Below are 18,020 nucleotides of genomic sequence, written 5' to 3' on the forward strand. Positions count from 1 at the left end.
TGCAATATTATATTTATTTAATCTAATTTAGTGTGTGTACGTGATTTAAACAACTATACGTGAGCACATGAAAACTTTTTTAACCAAAACAGACTGTTAAGCTTTAGCGGCAAATGTTGCTCATTTAACAGTTTTCGAGTGTAATATACGTTATTTTATTTTATAAATGAAAATATGGTCCATAAAGTTTTTTGTGCAAACGAAAAACATTAAACAACAAAGCAAAAGTTGTTATGTTCTATAAAATAAAAACTACAAATTGTCATATTAAATCACAATAATTAAATTAATTATTTCCACATCGTGTGCTAAATTTAAACAAAGTCCCAACCTTTAATAAATATTCAGTTTCAAATCATTAATTTAAAATCTATAAGTTTTAAGATCGCCAGAGTTCTGTGTGTGTATTTGGTTGTACCGATGTGTGTGTATATGTTTATCTATTATGTGCATATTATATCCCGAGTTTTGCATTTGGAAGTGAAGTCTCTCTCACCTCTATGGGCTCATTTGTATGATATATATTGTTATCTCTTCATCTTAGTATGCCGACTGACCAACTAAGTGGTATGAAGTGGACTCTCGATATTCACTAATATTATTTTGAGTACAGCTTAAGAGGTTGTCTGTGGCAGTATGCGGTCGAGCTACTTAAGGACTTTAAGGCACATTTAATGTTGACACGATTAAAATGGATTCTTTATTATTATATAAATAAATTATCTTTTAGGAGATGGATCTTACTAAGTATCGGTGTAAGGCGAGGTTGTAACAGATCTTATTTAAAGGTTTTGTCAAAATAAATAAAATGAGAAAAAGGTTACTTCGTCCAAAACCACGCAAGCGGAATCACGTACATGTTTAGTGTAATATTACATAAATAATCATAACATAGTTAATTATTTATTATAATTATCATATTCCAGAAATTGGAATTGAGTGAATTGTAGACATTATAGAAAACTATAACAAGTTAAATGTCGACATTATATTTAAAAGGCATACTTACATTGATGTCAAATGATTTTCCAAAAATTTGTTTAATATCGGAGCTTCGTTCAAGCTTTTTGCCAATAAATCAAAACGAAGCCTAAACTCTCAGCAAATAAGTAAGTAGTAAGTATATACCAATTGGTCTGATCTCATTGTACAAACCACTCTTAGCATAGGGACAGATTAAGGAACTGTAAGACACTCATTATTCTAAAAAGCAAATACTAAAGATTTATTTTGATTATAACTAATTAAATAGAATTTACTTCGCGTTAGGGCTTTGTATGCGCAAACTACTACCACTCAGACATGGTCACGCACCCGTCTGGGTAGGTACCTACCTACTCATCACATATCCACCAAACAGCAATATTTAGTACTACTAACCATCAGGTGGCCCATCTACGCGACCACCTACCTCCGCTATTAAATATGATAAAAGATATCAAAGTCCTATTACATCTACCCTACAAAATAAAAACAATAAACATGTTTTTTGTATACTTATTTTTTCTGATAATTAACAAAGTCATCATTATATGTTCTGCGAAATGCATGGAAAACAATTTTATTGTGCTTTTAGTACTAAAATTAAAATCTTTAAAAAAGTAATTAATTACAAAAATTTTTTTTTTGAATGTAACAAAGTTGATCCGTTTTTTAAAGTTATTGTTATGAGCTGGAAATGGACACTGAAATTTTAACTAAAAAAATATCAGCTCTGCATTAGAAAAATTTTATGAAACAAAAATGACGGAAAATGGTCTCTAGATAATAAATATTCATACACGAAAGACTGATTTATTACACGTGATACTAAAGTTCAGCAATTTTTGTTTGTTTTTAACCTTTCGCGCGTGTAAAATCTCGTCGATGATTAATGGACGTATAACCATTTTACTAAAAAGAATTTTATTATAATGTTCCACGGTTCTTTTGAACAAAGATTTCTAGGATTTTTGTATTGTATATGTCCTTGTTAAGAAAGAAAAAATATCGATATTTGGTGTGACTTACAGCTGCTCTGCCGACTTCGTAAGGGTGAAATAAAATTCATTTTAAGTTCAGCCGTTTTGAAGGAGTTTCATACTTTCGTCTCTTTAAACATTTTGTTAATTACTAATTATTGTATTGTACGAATCGAATTTTATATTTTGAAAATTTAACAAGAATTCATATAAATTTCTAGGGCTAAATATTAATTGTGAAATCAGCGTTTGGAATTCTAATATTTCAAGTGCTGCCAGCTTTTAATATTCTAAATATTCAACTTAATTACTATATTAATAAAACGATATTTAATAATAGATAATTTTATTATATACATGTGTTAACTAATTTTAAAACGAAGATTATTTTATACAAATTACTTTAGTTTAATGAATGACGAGTTCCGGTATATATTTTTTTTATAGAATAGGAAGGCGGACGAGCATATGGGCCACCTGATGGTAAGTGGTCACCAACGCCCATACACAAATGCGTTGTAAGAAATGTTAACCATCGCATCGCATTGGTGATGTAACCAATGCGCCACCAACCTTGGGAACTAAGATGTTATGTCCCTTGTGCCTGTAATTACACTGGCTCACTCACCCTTCAAACCGGAACACAAAAATACCAAGTACTGCTGTTTTGCGGTAGAACATCTGATGAGTGGGTGGTACCTACCCAGGCGAGCTTGCACAAAGCTCTACCACTAGTAATGAATTATACAATAGCTTTATATAATAAATATTATCTAATAATGTTTAAATTTGACATTGCTATCAATTAAAAATTTTAAAAAAAAATCAAAATCAAAATAATAATTATAATAATAATATAAATATATGATAATAATATATATTTTTTTGATTTATCAATTTTTTAATGGATCACTTTTGATTCATCATGAATGATAAGCTCTAACTGATTCGGAATGTTTAATCAACCGAAAAGAACCTGCAAGAAACTGAGTAAATATTTTTCTCGAGTGAAATTTACATCGTCAACAAATAATAACTCCACAATTTTATCATCTACTCTTATATATCATAGGCCACATCGATTGTTTTTAACAGTAAAAAACTGCGGGATATTATAATAGAATCGATATCTTCCTCGAGGAAGGTTATACATTTTTAATTTGCAGAGCCGGAAACACTACTGACATATAACTCTTTTTATATAAGATATATACAGAAAATTAAAGGCAATTCTTGAACATTCCTATTAGGCCTAAAATAGTAATAAAATTGATTAACATAAAATAATAATATAAGAATTACACACCCCTTATTGAGACATTGCAAATATTTATATTTATTTTCTGTATATGGTTTTGATGCTTTTGAAAACTTTTATATAATTATTATAAACTCTTATAGGAATACAATTTTTGTATGGTATTTATTTTGTTTTAACGACAAATATTAATTTTGTTTTAGGATGGTTCGAGCTACCTTTTTGGCCTTTTGCCTGCTCGGCGCGCTGTTCCTGGTGATGCCGGCCGCTGCCTACCCCAGGTAGTAGTACCCTGCACAAATATCTTAATCAAATTACTATTAATTAATTTTATTGCATAACATAAGACTTCAATTATACTGTATTACAATGTAAACTATAACATTTAAAAAAAAAATTAGTAAAATTGTGTTTAATATTTTATCATCATCATCTATCACTGTCCTGAAATCCAAATCCGACTAAGTTAGATATGTACCTAATAACTTAAAAATCCTTAGCATATTGTGTATGTTTAATTACGGTATCATAGGTGACTATATAAAACAAGACAGATTACGTGCGCGGAACTACAATATTGTCCACAAAACGTTCTCTCATTCTCATTCATGAAATAACTATTAAAAAGATTGTGTCATACGAATTATACTGAAATAGAATAAATTATGGGGGTATGAAGTACAGTGTTATTTGATAACTTACGTAATAAAACTAAATGTAATTGTGGACTAGCACATAGTCCAGCTTATAGCTTCTGTATAATTATTAAAATATATGTAGTAAGTTATATGAATATAATTTCAGTCTTGGCAACTACTACCGCACAGGAGTTCAATATGAACCCGAGCAAATCATGGACATGCTGAACCGTCTCAACGAACTTATGGAAATGGAACGCAAGATGGAAAAGTTAGTATCTATAGCGTACTTTTATCTAAACATTAACAGCCCGTACATGTTCCACTGCTGGGTAAAAGCCTCACTTTTACGAATTTTATCTGCTGTTGAATTTAATCCGACACATGCTGATTTCATTACGATGTTCTTCTTCACCGCCGTGTACAAGATATATAATATAGAAATACAGCATATGCCAAGTCAGCGATGCTTGGTCGAATTTGAACCTGTGATAATCCGTTGAAGTCTTTTATCGACTTGCTCATCTCGGCTCATATATAACAAGTATCTCGGCTCGGTACTTATTGCTTAAATATATTTTTAATAAATGAAATCACAATAATCATTAAAAAAAAGGGAATTTCAACCATTTGCAAACTATTCTTAATAATTATACTTCTGTTTTTGACACAAAGTCGCTATTTTTTTTTTCATTCAAGCATTTATACTTAATATTATATAGAAATAAATATCATAAAGAAGAAATAATAAAAAAATTTATACAAAACTTATTCCTTTACAGCTTCAAAGAGGACATTATTGGGTTTGTTATTGGATTAAGAATTTTTCACATTTTTCACGCTTAATAAATTAATAAGTAATTTTTTGCTTATTAAAATCAAATTTTAAGACTATAGCACATTTTGTTTTTTTTTCTATTATTAACAAAAGGTTGTAAGCGTGTTTAAGTATTTTTTTTAAAAATCACCTTTGCTATTTATTATTTCTTTTAAATTATTTGTATCATACCTATTACGTAAATATGCAAAAATCTTATAAAACTAGAATTAGTATTACAATATGTAATATTATAAAAGTTGCTTACAAGTGAATAGAAAAATTTTGTTCTCAAATTACCTTTTAGTTGCAAAATGAAACGAAAGAAAGAACTAGAGAAAGAAACGATTACTTTTCAATTCTTGCAAACAATCAATTTAACTTTGAATCTTTAGTTTTTCTATTTTTGTTTATTTATATTTTATTAGCTTATTGATATTATGTTACTTCAATTTTGTAGTCTTTATATTCTCCTAAGCCGTATGATACTAAGAATCGGCTTGTACTTAACAAGTTTATTAATATGATATTATTTCATACTTAGCAGCGAGAAACGTGCTCTCGACATGGGTCTTAACCGTGGATATTCTGGAGCTCTTCACGCCAAGCACCTCATGGGAATGGCCGCAGCTAACTACGCCTCCGGACCCGGCAGGAGGCGACGTGACGTCGAATAAACAAAAACCAAAGTCTAGTCTAAACGCCGTCACCTTTTATTGGGCTTCACAATTGTCTATGCTTAATATTGTTAAATCAATTTATCCGTCAAATTAGTGTAGAAAGTTCCATAATATTAATCGGCCTATTTCCTATCAAAAATTTGATATACTCGTTTCAAAGATAATTTTTAAGCTTTTTGTCTTTACAGTTTTTTATAGTCACTGATTTCAACAAAAAAAATATAAATTTATTTTTGTTTTTATTCTATTTCCATTCAAACAGTATTGTTTCAGTATTAAAATAGTTCCTTAATATCTAATCCATATTAGAATGCTTGAAATTATAATATCTTTATATAAATGTACGTTCTATCGACAGTAGATAAATGTTGCTAATGTAGTGAGTTCCGTGTTTCCTACTAACCTTTGTGAAATTCTAGTCTATTGTAAGTACCTCCTGTCTAGAGTTTATTGTTAATAATAAAGAGATATACATATTTACATTAACTTTTTGTTTTTATCATTTTAGATTAAGGCATTATATTTTAAGAAATAAATGAGTAAGGGTTTAATAAACGAGTTCAGTTAAATAACTGTTAAAAGTTATAATTAACAAAAACTTTTCTATTAAACTAACTAGAAGAAGTTAGAAAGAGGTCATGTTTGATTAACATCTAAGATTATTTTTAAATAGAATATTTAAAAACAAGGATAACTATAAAAAACGGCTATTATTGTATACGCTCTAAACAAAAAGGCATTAACCATATGTTAAAAACAACACGTCTCAAATGCTTACAGTACAGTACAGTAACAGCCTGTTAATGTCCCACTGCTGGGCTTAGGCCTCCTCTACCTTTTGAGGCGAAGGTTTAGAGCTTATTCTATCACGCTCCTCCAATGCGGGTTGGTAGAATGCTTACATTCAGCCTTATATTTTAATTAGTATTCATTTTAATCACACATTCGCTTCTCTGTTAACTTGATATAGGCCTAAAAAAAACACGTTTACCTGACAGTGTTTTACCTCCCTATTGGTAACAATATCATCTAAAATACAAAATAACAGCTTTCGACCATTACACATGTACCGCTGACTTAGTTTAAATAATTGTACGCCCTTGAATTATGAATACTTATTCATAAATTTGCTTATAAATAAAGCAGACCTTTAGTACCTATATATTATCTACACGCCTGTAATTTACCGAAGTAAATGGTAGACAAATTTTGAATTTCTTATTCCGCACTTTATGCACCCCCAGAAGACAAAAGAAATATTGACACAATTGATGTATTAATTTCTCAAGTTTACTAATATTCAGAAAATAATATGTATCATAGTATCAAAATTATGAATGATTGAAATGAAACTATTCGGAACTTTTAATTTGTAACAATAAATATTGTATAATTTAACAATATAATTGGATGTAATCGGAGACATCTATCGGGTTTTTTTACGGTGTATCATACATAATATTCTTATTTATAGTAGCGACATCTATTTTTTAATTAAAAAAGCGCGGCGATTAAAGAATTGGCTTCACAACATTACAAAGTAGTTTACCCAACATGATAATAGATGGCGCTAGAAACATGCCACAAAATAACGCAAATAATTTATTAAAATTTATTAATTTTAAATAGGTTTGTTTTTTTTATATGCGCCGGGAGGGCAAATGACTCTACTGCACCTGATGGTAAGTAATATAATAATAATATATATAAGCTCGTCTGGGTAGGTACCACCCACTCATCAGATATTCTACCGCAAAACAGCAATACTTGATGTTGTTGTGTTCCGGTTTGAAGGGTGAGTGAGCCAGTGTAATTACAAGCACAAGGGACATAAAATCTTAGTTCCCAAGGTTGGTGGCGCATTGGCTATAAGCGATGGTTGACATTTCTTACAATGCGAATGTCTAAGGGCGTTTGGTGACCACTTACCATCAGGTGGCCCATATGCTCGTCCACCTTCCTATTTTATAAAAAAAAAAAAGTGGTAGTAGAGTCCAAACGCGTTTGAAGTAGAGATAGAAATTTTTTATATATTTAATCTTACATAATATAAATACATTTATATTTATAAAATATATGATTTTAAAATATTGAAGTCACTATATATTAGTAATTAATAAAAAAAAAATGTATATTTTGTCCTTAGTCATATATTATCAAAACATGATAATATAATAGGATCTTTTTGTACACTACAGAGAATTATAAATATAATTTCACTCATTTACACATCATCCCGTATGGTCTAGTGGCTAGGATACCTGGCTTTCACCCAGGAGGCTCGGGTTCGATTCCCGGTACGGGAAACTTTTTTTTTATTTAAGTTTTTTATTTTCGTCAAACCACTTGTATGTATTTTGAACGTAATATAAAATAATAAAAAAAAAGTACTAACCATAGATGGTTTATAGACTAACAGATATTTCATTTTTTTAATGCAAATACTTTAATAATTAATTGAACCTCTTGATTAAAAAAGGTTACATAGTGTTAATTATGTATACTTAATACAATGTTGTTAGTAGTTTATTTACATAAAATACCATTATACAATTTTGTGCCTTATCGCCCTAAAAATAAAGTCCATCATGCAAATGAATGTCGTTTGTTAATTGTGGGTTCGTTTGTTAATCGTGAAGTGAAAATAATATAAGGTCAGTAACATTTAAACTTACCAAAACGCTGATGTTTTGTAAAATATTTCTTGGACCATTATTATGTTTATTGCTTGTTGTTTTTATTGACGGACTTATATATCGACGATTCAAAGAGCTTGTTAGTGAGATATACTCGAATAAAATAAGTATAATTCGATTCAATAGTTTACTTTAGCAAATAAATAATATTTAATTATTGTTATTTTATGCTACAATAATTATAAATAATGTTTTTTTAGTTACGCGGCGATGTATCTAAATGTAGTGAAAAATCGAAACCATTCGATAAAATGACATTGCCTTATTATGAAGCAAGATTTATATATAAAAAAATGTTTTACTTACGTGAACGAGAAATTCAAATGTTCGCATGTTGTATAACATCGCGATAGTGACAAATGGCGCGCAACGGCGGAAAGATTTCATTCGTTTGTTTGTTACGTTGTTCCCGTGACCTTGTTCCCTGAATGAGAAAACTTTACAAATACAGATAAAATTATTTTCACAAAATGTTTACTTATTCGCAAATAGATGAGATTTTTTACCCTTGAAAATGTTCTGTTTTATGTTTTTTGTCTAGTAAGTAGGTATTTAATTAGAATTTTACTAAAACACAGACTTTGCAAATTTATATTTTGGAAAAAGAACAATTGTTACGGAATCGAAGTTTTTTTTTAAGTTTATCTTGATTTATAATATTCGTAAATTTTTGCCTTGATTTAATATGGCACAATAATTTTTTCATGAACATAATTTATAATTAAAATTGTATATTATGAATTAAAATTATATATACTCAAATAGTTAAAATTTTGATTTTAATATTTCAGTACCTACTATTTAACGATCCGCTATTATCTATTTATTATTATTATATATATTAAAAAGTCGAGATGGCCCGGTGGTACGAACGCGTGAATCTTAACCGATGAACGTGGGTTCGAACCCGGGCAAGCACCACTGAATGTTTATGTGCTTAATTTCTGTTTATAATTCATCTCGTGCTTTTCGGTGAAGGAAAACATCGTGAGGAAACCTGCATGTGTCTAATTTCATCAAAATTCTGCCACATGTGTATTCCACCAATCCGCATTGGAGCAGCGTGGTGGAATAAGCTCCAAAAAAACCTTCTCCTCAAATAGGGAGAGGAGGCCTTAGCCCAGCAGTGGGACATTTACAGGCTGTTACTTTACTTTATTATCTGGTTCGAACAATATGTTAATTACTTACAATGAGTGAAACTGAAGCTGTCTTCTCTGGTCTAATCATACCTATTACTTGTAGTAGTATTTTGTTTTTCTATTAGATAAAAAATCCTAACTTCTATATAATAACTTAAAATTTTAGATCTTATATTGTGAATAGCCATCTCAACTTCACATGGTAAAGCTAAGGGTACATCCCATGATACCCTTATTACTATTGAGTCATATATCTTAAATGACACTTGCAAAATTGTGAGACAATTAATTTGTATTCGGCGAAAAAGATTAATGTTATTTAATTTGATAAGTATTCCTATTACGATTGATTAATTGAACTAAAGTTATCGTTTAATTTATCTTATTTTTTGTACCTAATGTTTAAATCTCATAATATAATAAGCCATATATATTATTTTCTTATATACTTTTGAAAAATCTCATTTGAATCCAACATGTAGTAAAGAACAAGTTTGCGAACAAATGGGCAGATGTGATAACCGATTTTCTTTTATCTTACGAGTGGTATAAAAGAAGGAATTTTCTATCGTTGAACGAAATAATCTCAGTAACTACATGTCCAATTTCAATAATTATTTTTGTCTTAGATAGTCCGTTTATTAAGTAGCATAAGGTGTGATACCAGAAGGAGCGGAGCAACTCAAAAATATGAACGGAAGTTACGATTACCATCCTAATATTATATAAGTTATTGTGATGGCTTTAATTTTATTTAAATTACAAAAAATGTCAAATGCTTCGTAATTTAAAGGACAAAAAATGTATCTTCTTCTTGGCTATTCGCACTAGTTTACTAGTTCATGTATAGCTACCAAATTTAAATAGAATTATCACAAAGTAAAAATAAGAATAGTCAAAATATTGACACTGTTTTTATTGTTGTATTTATATAAGTTTTAATGTAGAATTACACAGTTTTCACTCATCATCATTAAACGAATCAAAATTTAAAACCGATTAATCTCGTATCATATGTGTCATCTCTTTTATACGAGACATTGGCAGAATATTTTGCGCGCAAATAGCGTAGATAAACGCCAGAAAATGGGGAAAAAAATAAAATTATACATTAATTTTACAGGCACATTTGGTATATACCCAAGCTTAGCAAAGGTAGAACTTTTACAATTATATATACATATATTTATATACTTTACATTTGTACAAATTCAATTTAGTTGGCATTAACAAGAAATTGTCAAAATGGGAATTAGTTTTTAATAATCTTTTCAGTAAATTAAATCAAGCGCTTTAGTATGCCGACGCAGTTCCAAAGATTCTTATATTGACGAACTATTTTTAGACGTTAGATTAGCCAAGCTCGGTTGCACTCGATCCCAGTTTTTCATTCCAGTTCGTTCAAATGAAAATGTGACCTCAATTGCATGCCATAGTATTTGCCGCACGATGCTATTTAATCCTCACGTATTTAACCGCTATGTGGTGATGATATTGAACGATGAGGCAGTTTAATGAAAACATCTAGATCAACTATTCCAAAATTTAAAAAAGAATGACTACATTTGAAAAGAGTATTTATTCAATTTTATGTTCACTTTTTAGCTTCACCAATAAGTATGAATAATGCACACATAAGTGCACATAAGTGTATATAATTATATTATTCTTTATTATGTACAATTAGGAAGATGAGCTTATTTTTTTATGATCTCAAAAAATAATATTTAAAATATAAAAAATACTCGCGAGAGAATTTTTACGATATCTGCAAAAATGATTTTATTACAATTTATTAAAGTTACGAATTCTTAAATTCTTTTCTGAAGCGACCGATCGACGCGTGACGTCACCTCGCCCATCGTCGCTCGCTCGCCCATACAATTTCGCCAGTATTTTCGCGTTATTCTTGATTTTATTTAGATTGTTTATATTTCGTATTATAGGTATTCGTTTAATATAAACTCATAATTCAGAATGTTCGTAATAACGTCCTTAATACGTTGATTACCGATAGTATTGACATAAGAGTTTGTATCGATGAAAAATGCATATCAACGTTAATCTTAAGTTTATTGTTAATCTTGAAGATTATTTGTAAACAACCCCATATCGCCAATGGTGTAAGTTGAAAAAAACCTTAATGACCGTGACCCATTGAAATTGATTTTTACCGTATTCTGATTCTTTGAAAGTCAAATACGTAGTCTAATATAGTAAGTAAACAAATAATATCAAATCATTCTTCGTTCAAATAGGCTTATAAGGACACTTTTGAATTGCCATGTTACAGTATAGAATTAAACGTAAATCACCGATGAACGAACTGACCGATGGACTGAAGTAGTTGAGTCCAAGAGGCCACCTTTTGGACTCTATCTCGATCGATATTATCTTCTATCGAAAGCGGAACGCTTTAGTATCGACATGAACAATACGAACTTATTGCCGGTCAGAGTTATGAACAATCCGCATTAACAAAAGATTAAAATAAACAATAATAACAAGCTCACTAATATATTTCGCGTGATTTGTGAAAGAATCCGCATTCATAAGATCGACTATCGATAGATTATTTATTAGTCTACGGGAAATTGCTGCTATATAAATAAGTAATAAAATAATATATTAATAATCGTTCTAATATTATTATAAGTGAACGAACGTATTTGGTGCGTCAAATCACAAAGAGGGATAAAATAAATACGAAATTATCAAAATACGCGCGTGTCGCAAAAGAGTCGCCCGCAGTAACGAATGGGCGAAGTGACGTCACAGTCAAAACTCGGACGGAGCAGATATTATACGAGAGCGCCCAAAATGATTTGCGTATAAAAAAAAAATCGATAATACAATCTTATTTTTTCACACATGTTATTATAATCATTTAAAGATTATTTTAGTACAAAAAAATAACATTTTTTTTTTAATTTACATTTTCCTTATTGGAACAATCAATAAAATATGAGACAGATAAAATAAACGAAACAAATCTAATTCAACTAAAAAATAGTATTATTTGAATATCTTATTTACATAAATATATTTTTTATAATAATTAAGTGACTTAGTATGGTTTCATCCTCGTTAAAAGATATTGCTCTGCTCTCGGGGATTGTAAATTGTCTATAACTTTTTTTAAATAAAAGAACTTATCTATTACAGTAAATAAAAATTCGGACTAGAATATACTGACCAGCAAATACAAACAAACAACTTCTTCGTTTTTATAATTGGTTTAGATAATCCAACAAAATATTAAATAAAATTATAAATTTATTATTATTACAGTCATTGCAGTTTTCGTCAAACGAGCTCAACTAGGCTCAATAAACAATCAACCGACAGTGAAGATGCGCCAGACTGGAAATAATGGATGTATGAGTTTTACATCGACATATTTATAACTACGTAGTTTCATACATAACATAAAAAGTATTCTATATAAAGCGCGTAAAGGGACACAGTGTAAAAAAAACATCATAACCGTTATTTTTCTCGTAAATATTAAAATGAAATGCTAAACATTTCATTTTAGTATTTGTAAATAATAATACATAGCATTGTGCAGACTATTTAGATTTAAAAAAAATGTCTGCGTACGTGACTAATACAGAACGAAAACGTTGCTTTGTTTGGGTGTAGAATAACTAAAATATTTCGAATACAAAAAGTACAAAGCTACATTAGAATAGTAGCATATTTTTCATAATAACATTACACATTTCACCAAACCTGTCAAAATGATTTAACCTTACTAAGGTTATATATTAGAATAACTAGCCTAAACTTGTCGCCGGCTTGTTAGTTTTAAGCCCTAGGTAGATTCAAATCAAATTAAATTAGATACTTTCGTATACAAAACAAAGTTATTCATGTTTAGTTTTATCGTCATAAGTTTTATTTTAATAATGATATTTGATCATTTAAAAATAATTTCTTAAACATTGATTGTAATAACACTTCCCTATTAAAGAGTACCCAGAAGTTTTCCCTCGACGTTGTGGAAAGCTTACTATAATATTTTATAGATAATATTTTATTAAATTAAATTGCAATTTCAATTAATAAAGATACTTTTGACACAATTATATAAAAATTGCATTCGTTAAATATATAACGTGAAAGAAAAATAAAGCTTAAATTATCTAAAAATTTATATAAAGTATTACGACATCAATAACAGACCAGCGTATGTCAAAAATACTAAGGGTTCCAAAATCAAACTTGATCATTTATAAAACACACTGTTGTAAAAATAAAAAAGCTATTCATAAGTCTATACTAACAGGCAGCCTTCCAGCAGAGTGGACACGAGGGAGTTTCCAAAACAACGGGCTCGGAACAACCCGTCGCTTATAGATTGCTATTTGCATAATCTATATAATGTTACAGTTCGAATAACGCTTACTATAAAAATTTAGAATATCCTGACTTCATTCATGATTTTGGTTGCATTTAGTAAAGACGGTTGGACAATAATTTTCATTTATATCTCATACAAGCATTTATATTTTTATTCTAGTCACGGTATTAACGGAATTAGTTAAAGTTAGGAAAGAAATGTTTTAAGAATGTAAAGTATGAGGATAGATCAGTTTTACACAGTCTAATATCAGCCGAGGTTAAGATGGAGATGAACATCAGGTTTTTCGTACGAGTATTTATTTGACGTTTTTTATTTCTTGTTGATTATTTTAGAATTCATAATACATTTATATATTTAGATCATTTCCACCAAATTATGTAATGTAACGGTATTATTGGTTACTTTGTTTTTACAAACATTTGTTTATGTTTGTTGACACAATTGTTAACACATAAATAGTGCATCGTTATTACTAAACAATTATGGGTATGGTTTTATTATTTACTTTCGTGACTGCAGTATTAAAACAAAGAAGGCTAAATATTGAAAAAAAGAAAACAAAAAATAGTAAAAACATTTAGTATTATTTTTCTGAATGCTAATGAAATTAATTTTATATTACTAATATTTAGACTTATGGAATCAAATTATTTTTGACTGATTGTTATTATATTATATTTATTACAATATAAAATCCTTAAAAAAAGGCGGACGAGCATATGGGCCACCTGATGGTAAGTGGTCACCAACGCCCGTAGACATTGGCATTGTAAGAAATGTTACCATTACCATCACCATCGCTTACATCGTCAATGCACCACTAACCTTTCGAACTAAGATGTTATGTCCCTTGTACCTGTAATAACACTGGCTCACTCACCCTTCAAACCGGAACATAAAAATACCAAGTACTGCTGTTTTGCGGTAGAATATCTGATGAGTGGGTGGTACCTACCCAGACGAGCTTGCACAAAGCCCTACCACCTTTACGATATTGTTGGTCTGTTTCGTTGATGTGAATCATTTTATGTAATTAAATAAGAGCTACCGCTGGATTCAAGCAGAACCAAGAAGAAGTACAAAATTGAAAGATCTATTAAAGATCATCACAAACATTTTAAAACACGAAAAAACATATGATTGTTATTTAGATCCATCGAGATATTCCTATATACATGTGTACTTTGGAATTGTTATGTTAGAATATTAAATTGAACGTAAGACCATTTCTTCGAAATGATGAAAATGTTATTAAAAAAAAAATATAGAAACTCAGTAGAAGTTTCTAGTCTTTTTCTGAAATTAAATACATATTTAGCTATAAATGCAATTTATAATATATTCTGTGGAGTAATAATTAAAATGTTCTTCATGCTTTTTTATTATTTACATTTTAAGTATTTTGTAATAAACCTGACGTATTAGGGTATTTGTAACATAGGATTTTGCCACATAATATTCGAAGTACAAAAGTATAATAAAAATCATAATAGATTATATATCTCATTTTAATGAAATAGGTAATGTAATAAAATGAAATAGGCTTGATATTTTTTTATAAATTTAGTAAACGTTTATACAATACAAATAACATGTGATTTCATTTTTAAGCTTATAATAAATAAAATTGATGAGAATTCGGATACTTAATTTTTCGTTTTGTGTTATCCCACACTTGGAAGTGGCATGTTTAAGGCCTCTTGTAACTTTTCTGATACTTCTTTTCCTAAAGTTGGATCTGTCAAAGTTAATAACCGTATTGCTCTTCTTTGCAAATAGGGAGCTATAGGAACTAATGATGGTATAGTATTGTTGATAAGTCTTGCTCGTTGATCATCATCTAAGTAATTATTATAAAAATATGATGCCTGATCTAAATCGACCGCATTGACATCGAATACCATAAGCCTTTCTTTAGGCCGACTTGGATCTACATACGGAACTGGTCCATTAAATGAATTTGGATAGTAATTAGGTGCATCCTTCATGTTATCCTTTACAGGAGGTTTACCATCACGATTATAAACTTTCCAGTATAAAGGTATATTTACTTCGATTCTATTATGATTCACACCCAAGCGGTAAATTTGGGTATCGCGATACGATGAACGTCTTGTTTTAAATAATTGATCAAGTGGCCCTGGTATACCAGGTACTAGGTTACCAGGATTAAATGCACTTAGTTCTGAAACTCTAAAGAAATTGTCAGGATTTCTATCTAGAACAAGACGACCAATAGGCACTGTATGATAAGTGCCTTTTTTCCACAACCTTGTAACTTCAAATGGATTGTAATCAATTTTTTTGATATCTTCAATTGACATAATATCCATTTCCAACGTCCAAGCGGGATATTTTTTATTTTCAATTGCATTATATAAGTCCCTGTTATAGTAATCGAGATCCCGTGCTGCGATGGCTTCTGCTTCATTGGACGGGAGATTTTCTAACCCTTGTTCAGTTCTAAAATTAAATTTAACGAAATATCTATCACCATGCTTATTATTGATTTCAAACGTATGAATAGGAAAGGCATCCATTTTTCTGTATCCATTTGGAATGCCGTAATCTGACAGTAACCATAGGAAACCATGTATTGTTTCTGGCTTCTTAGTTATGAAGTCCCAACGGGCAGAGAAATCAAAGAAGTTGGTTTTAGGGTTTCTCTTTAGTGCGTGTATGAAATGTGGAAAATCTACTGGATCTCTATGGAGAAATACAGGAAAGCTTAGAGATACGAGATCCAAGTTTCCTTCTTTCGTAAAAAATTTGATAGCCATACCTTTTACTTCTCTAGCTAAATCGTTCCCACCAAGATTTTGACCAACAGAAGAGAATCTAACTACAACCGGAGTTTTTTTTCCAACGCCATTAAATACTTCTGCTTTTGTATACTGCGATACATCGTTAGTTACCTCAAAATAACCAAATGCAGCTGTACCCTTAGCGTGTACTACTCTTTCAGGAATTCTCTCCGCATCAGCATGAGTAAATAAATCTATGTTGTACTGATTTGAAAATACATCTGAATTCAAACCTATAGTCTCTCTTATTTCTACTAATTTTCCTGAACTTGTAGTCAATATGCCTATAGGATTCTGTAAAAAAAATTAATAGTACAAAAAGCAATTCATACACTACTTTAGGCATCTTAGATGTTTTCATTTATCGCAAAGGTGGATAAAAAAAATCTTCTCTATGCTAGGAATCCAGTAGTGTAAACTGTGTTTACATATTAAGTTTACATGCAATGCACGGCCGGCGCATTTTAATTATTCAAGTATCGTTAGTTTTTTTTTTGCATAGACATAAAAATATTAGGAAAGTATATTTGATATTTAAATAAATTTCTGTTTAAAATATCAATGTAAAAAGGTTGGGGTGTTTGTCTGCCCATCGATTCTATAATTTTTCCTTTCACCTACTTTCACATTGTTTGAACGATAAAAAAGCCAAGATCGAATTGATGTTAGATTAATATGATGTTAATATGGTTTCTGATCATATACGCTTCGACTTAATAACATACACGTACGACACAAAAAAAATTATATATATCTTCATAAAAACATAGATGTACTTCTAAATCTACAGAGCTCAAAAGTGTGGCGAATTAAAATCTACGATTTGAATTTCGAGTAAGTACTTTACAACAATGTTTTAACCCTTATAAATAGTTACTTAATATGTTTTATGAAGAGATAGTTAGATAACATACCGGATGTTCGTTTTCAAAATCACAAAGCTGACGAGTTGCGGGATCCGTTCTGTTGTAATATTCGTATAATTCATAATTATTACACTGCCCATATTTAAGTATGAGTAATAAGAAATAATGTGTGTATGCTACCGTGCACTTCATACTGACAATAACAATTATTTGTTAACCCCCTTATATACACCGACTCAATTGTAAAACATATAATTGGCTGCTTGTCCAATCATAATCATTGAAATCCACTTCTATATAGATATGTATGCGTAATTTGTTACATTACTTAGAAAGGAGTAACGACCTATAAATATTCCAAACAGCTGGGCAAAGGACCCCTCTCCTCTTGTGGACATAATATGGAGATAATTCAGTTTCCAGATTCTGATAATTCACTTTTCTTTATTTGCTAATTATCCACTCCTACACAATGATACTCTCTAATAGTTGTTGAATATATATATATTTTTAAATGCATACTATTTTAAATATTGATAGGACAACAAGTAACTTAAGCTTCGTGTAACCTATAAGGTACTATAAAGATTCTATTTTATCATAATTTTGAGAAATTTGTGAGACAAACTTACTTTTATTGCAAAAATAACCTATACCTTCCTTGTTGGATTTAATTTTGGAAAAAGATGTACAATGTTACTAACTTTAACTTATTAATTATATAAATTTACTGCAAGTTTAGACTTATTGCTGAAAATTATTTTACATAATGCAAACTCTGTTTGAAAA

General features: G+C 29.8%; 2 protein-coding genes and 1 non-coding gene across 9 annotated transcripts in view; 2 read left to right on the forward strand and 1 right to left on the reverse strand.

Annotated features, from left to right (window-relative positions):
- LOC126772440 (diuretic hormone class 2) overlaps positions 1 to 5,840 on the forward strand; it is a 47,459-nt gene extending 41,619 nt beyond the window's left edge. For 2 of the 7 annotated variants that reach the window (XM_050492813.1, XM_050492814.1), the window contains exons 2-5: positions 3,423 to 3,500; positions 4,024 to 4,128; positions 4,640 to 4,660; positions 5,219 to 5,840. In XM_050492813.1, coding sequence (XP_050348770.1) covers positions 3,424 to 3,500; positions 4,024 to 4,128; positions 4,640 to 4,660; positions 5,219 to 5,351 — 336 coding nt within the window. In that variant the 5' untranslated portion in view covers position 3,423 and the 3' untranslated portion in view covers positions 5,352 to 5,840. Of the gene's footprint in view, positions 1 to 3,422; positions 3,504 to 4,023; positions 4,129 to 4,639; positions 4,661 to 5,218 lie in introns of all 7 variants that reach the window. The other 5 variants (XM_050492811.1, XM_050492812.1, XM_050492815.1 and 2 more) reach the window with 5 other exon arrangements.
- Positions 5,841 to 7,588: 1,748 nt separating this feature from the next.
- On the forward strand, positions 7,589 to 7,660 carry Trnae-uuc (transfer RNA glutamic acid (anticodon UUC)). The gene has a single exon. It is a non-coding gene; the product is annotated as a tRNA-Glu (tRNA).
- A 7,565-nt stretch (positions 7,661 to 15,225) lies between these two features.
- Positions 15,226 to 17,423, reverse strand: LOC126772559 (catalase-like). Its single transcript, XM_050492960.1, has 2 exons — positions 17,280 to 17,423; positions 15,226 to 16,659 (listed from the first exon to the last, which is right to left on the reverse strand). Exons 1-2 carry the CDS (start codon positions 17,421 to 17,423, stop codon positions 15,226 to 15,228), a joined length of 1,578 nt encoding a protein of 525 aa, XP_050348917.1.
- Between the last annotated feature and the right edge of the window lie 597 nt (positions 17,424 to 18,020).

The sequence above is a fragment of the Nymphalis io genome, chromosome 12 (genome assembly GCF_905147045.1).
Source record: "Nymphalis io chromosome 12, ilAglIoxx1.1, whole genome shotgun sequence".
In the NCBI taxonomy this organism is placed as follows: domain Eukaryota; kingdom Metazoa; phylum Arthropoda; class Insecta; order Lepidoptera; family Nymphalidae; genus Nymphalis; species Nymphalis io.

Coding starts and splice junctions, on each gene's coding strand:
- LOC126772559 (XM_050492960.1), bottom strand. CDS start 17,423: ATGAAGTGCACGGTAGCATACACACATTATTTCTTATTACTCATACTT. Junction 16,660..17,279: donor ATTTTGAAAACGAACATCCG/GTATGTTATCTA, acceptor TTTTTTTTACAG/AATCCTATAGGCATATTGAC.